Consider the following 4,170-nt stretch of genomic DNA (forward strand, 5'->3'; position numbering starts at 1 on the left):
TACAAGAGATATGGGAGGTTGATTATACCATGTTTACTATTCCACTATTCAAATGTAAGTGGATTGACAATAAGAGTGGTGTCAAAATAGATGAATCAGGAATGACTCTAGTGGATTTTCGAAAGGTGGGTTATCGAGACGAGCCATTTATCATGGCACAACAAGCATCTCAGGTTTTCTATGTTAAAGATCCTGCGTCTGAACATTGGTTTGTCGCTCTTCATGGAAAAAAACAAATTGATCCTAATGAAGAGAATATGAGTGATCTTAATATTGTTGTCACCCACCCATTTAGAAGAACGACAAATGTTGATGAAATCCATCTAGTTGATGATGTACATGCAATTCGAGAAGATCACGATGAAGGAATCTACATATGACCAATCAATAACTTTATGTATGAATTTCATATTCTTGTTAACATTTAGGTGTTTTGTTAAATAATGTTTTATATATTAATTTGTCAGTTGCTTATTAATGTTTTTTTATGTTTTCATTTTACAGATACATGGCTGAACATTATACTTCATCAGAGGATGAAGCACCTATTAAGAGACGCACTAGAGGAGCCACTAGGTTGAGAGAGCTCTTAATTACAAGAGCTAAAGGTCAGAAAACACATGTTGATATTAACGTCGACACTGGTGAACCTAGTGGTCGTTATGGGGACGTCTTCAAAAGCTATTTAGGAATGTTGGCACGAGAGAGAATATCAATCCTTACGCCATCTTTTGATCATGTCACTGAAGTTGATCGGGAAATGATATGGCAAGATTTATTGGTAACTAATATTAATGTTATTAAAGTTATACTTTGATTTTGTTGATAATATGATAAATATTGTTGATGACATTTTCTATATTGCAGCTAACATTTGATATTCCAAATGTGCCGACCTTAAGACAAAAATGTTTGTCATCGGTGGCTGAGAAATTTCGTGGTTTTAAGACCAAGTTGACGTCAAGGTATGTCTTTGGACATAAAAAGAATGAAAATCCATTGTTGAAATACACTTGGATTGATGAAGACACATGGCGTCAGTTTCTTGAGCTTCGGACATCTGAGGGATGACAGGTATGTTTATTTGAAATCATCAATAGCACAATTGATAATTATGCAAAATTTTAACTAATTCATAAAATGGGTTTTATATGTTACAGGTCAAGAGGAAAAAGGCTCAAAGCATAAGTGCTCAAAATAAAAACCCGCACATATTATCTCGTGATGGGTATAGAAAACTTGAAGAGAAGATAATGACAGAAAAGAAAAAATCTAGGCCCCCACCTTCTGAGGGTGAAGATACTGAGCCTCCTTCACCACCATCACGTCATCACAAGTGGAAGTTAGCCCGTTTACGCTCATCGGACAACTACACTTCTGACTCTGCACGAGAAATCTCTGAGAAAATTGTAAGATACAATTCTTATCTAAATTGCTCGTTCATGTTTTATATTGTATTTTGATTTATAAATTTTTTTGTTACCTTGTAGGATTCGTTGGTTGAGCATATTTTGATTTATGTCATTCCAGAAGGTCGTCATGACATACTTGTTGCTGCAATTGGACGACCTGAGCACCCTGGACGTGTGCGTGGTGCTGGATCAGGAGTCGGCATACGCCAATTTTTTGGTTCCTCCTCTCGTCAGTCTTCATGCAGTCATGGTGCTGATTATGAACAAAGACTAAAGGAAATGATCACGGCGCAAGTGAGAGAAGAACTAATGCGCCAATTTGAGCATTATGGCATTCGTTCGCCAGTGGATCATCCGCCAGAACTAGACCCATTTGTGCCTCCCACGGGTAAATTTGTTTTCTATAAGTTATGAATTGAATAAATGATATTTAATAAAGTAATTGAATAACATTAATAAATCGTTGGCTCTAACAGGTAGAAGCGGAAAGGGGAGTTGTTCAGCTCCACCCGGGGATGACATGGATGACACTCATCCATGTCAGCTATATATTTGGGATGGTACAGAGAAGACACTAGTGGCTCATGGAAAAGTATTTGAGGCAGCCACAGTTCTTCATGGCATGGAGTTATCAGAGGATGAGGTTAAGGTCACGGTAGAGGAGGTTCTCATGCCGTATGCTTTAGTTCCTGTGCCAACAGATGAGGTGTATACTGTGGCACAGGCATTCCAGTGTTTCCTCGCCTGGCCTAGAGATTTGGTTGATACTGACCCCCCGGTACAGACTCTTAAACCCACAAATATACTACATTTTTAAGTTTACATGTTTATTATATTCAAACTTAAATTATATTCCATTTTAACTGAAATTGTATCAATATAGGAAAAACCTCAATCAAAGAAGATTCTTCTCTCTTTGGATGATCCTCTTGGTGCATTGCTCCAACTTGCAGAAATCATAGCTGATAAGCCGATGCAGGTTCCTTGGGATGCTAACATTTTTGGGAGAGATCTTGACATCCCACTTTACTTGCATTCCCAAGATGTCTTGGAGCTTGCACGAGGACAAGAGGAACTCAATATTACCATTATTCAATTATGGATGATGTAAGTCTTTTAGTCATTATATATAGTTATTTGATATATTTATGTATTTACTTATATCAAATCAATTTTTGGTTTAGGTATCTGTCTGGTGTCACTGAAACTATGGGGCTGAATGATGTATATGGGTTTATAGACCCCCAACTCACCCATGAAGGCAACAAGTTTGATGACATTCAAGCATATGTGACCAAATGCTTTCAACGTGGAAAAGAAATTTATTTTGTCCCTTATGTTGCTGGGTAAGTCATTTTTGTTAACTTATGAATATAATAAGTCATTTTAATGCATAACAATGAATTTATTTTCTTATCAGGCGTCATTGGCAGTTACTTGTGGTTTCCCTAAGGGAGAACCTTGTTGTGTGGTTTTGCTCTTTGCATCGCCCTCCCCCCAACCATCTTAGACAAGTGATAGATTGGTAAGAACCTCAATATCAATCTTATGAATATGACATGTTATATAAAAATATCCTAACTTATTCCCTATATCATAGTTCAATTGCTGCACATAACATGTTGTTAGGGAGATCAACGGCTAAGGCAAAAGGTCTTGTATGGTGTTCTCTCCAGGTTTGATATTTCTATCCATATCTTCATGATTGTTTGCTTGATTTTCTTCATTAATTAATTGTAACGTTGTTAATATAATGTAGTGTAATAGACAAACCGGCTCATATGAGTGCGGTTACTATATAATGCAATGGATGACAACCACTGTGCGTGCTCGTATTACAACAAATTGGGAAACGGTAATATATATTTGAATTAAAATGAATACTTTGCAATATTTCCTTTTTATATACTAACTTAACTTAATCTATTATTTTGTAGACATTCAAGAGTCCTGCAGCAATTCCCGCAAAGTCCATCAAGTTTGGTAGGCTAGCATGTGCCAAATATATAATTGAAATATACAATAGTATTGATTAGAACATGTATGTTGATTACAAAAGATTTGTAATTATCTTTTAAATGAATTTGAATTGTAGATGTGTTTTAAAATATTCTGTTCTGGTCTATTCTGGTCTGTGCTGGGTGCTGAATAAAATTTGCAGGTTTAAATGTGGGAATAACACCAAATCAGAAACTGCATTAAAAAAAACAGCGTATTAGGCCTCGGTTCATACCAGAACTGAAGCAAAAAGCATACTTTTCGCCTCGGGTGCAACCAAAACCGAGGCCAAAAAGGGTATCGAATTTAAAAAAAAAAAAAAAAGAAGCCCATATGGCCTCGGGTGCAACCAAAACCGAGGCCAAAAGGGTATCGAATTTAAAAAAAAAGAAAAAAAAGAAGCTCATATGGCCTCGGGTGGCACAGAAAACCGAGGCCAAAAGGCGGGCTCTATGGCCTCGGGTTCCTCTGAACCGAGGCAGAAGGTCACTCTATGGCTTCGGTTCTTAACCGAGGCCAAAAGCTATGCTCTTTTGGCCTCGCCCCAATATCCTTCGGTTCCCGAACCGGTGCAGAATATGATAAACAACCGCTGCCAAAGGCCCTTCCTGCACTGGTGATTTTGCCACAACTTGAAACGGATTCTCTTCCTTCAGGATCAAATTCAACTTGAATATATTCATATTTGTTCCTTTCCAGTGGTTGCAATCCGTGGAGCACCTCTCTTGCCAACACTACCCCACCTACCTTGATATGTAAC

The 4,170-nt window shown here is 37.5% G+C and overlaps 1 protein-coding gene across 1 annotated transcript; it reads left to right on the plus strand.

Annotated features, from left to right (window-relative positions):
- The first annotated feature begins 508 nt into the window (after nt 1–508).
- LOC146886362 (uncharacterized) lies at nt 509–3,443 on the plus strand. The gene is made up of 6 exons (XM_085673411.1): nt 509–608; nt 1,531–1,800; nt 1,889–2,190; nt 2,296–2,519; nt 2,597–2,937; nt 3,013–3,443. Exons 1-5 carry the CDS (start codon nt 509–511, stop codon nt 2,760–2,762), a joined length of 1,062 nt encoding a protein of 353 aa, XP_085529537.1. The 3' UTR covers nt 2,763–2,937; nt 3,013–3,443.
- The last annotated feature ends 727 nt before the right edge of the window (nt 3,444–4,170 follow it).

The sequence above is a fragment of the Vigna unguiculata genome, chromosome 5 (assembly GCF_037176805.1).
Source record: "Vigna unguiculata cultivar grain cowpea cultivar isolate G323 ecotype 2 chromosome 5, ASM3717680v1, whole genome shotgun sequence".
Classification (NCBI taxonomy): Eukaryota; Viridiplantae; Streptophyta; class Magnoliopsida; order Fabales; family Fabaceae; genus Vigna; species Vigna unguiculata.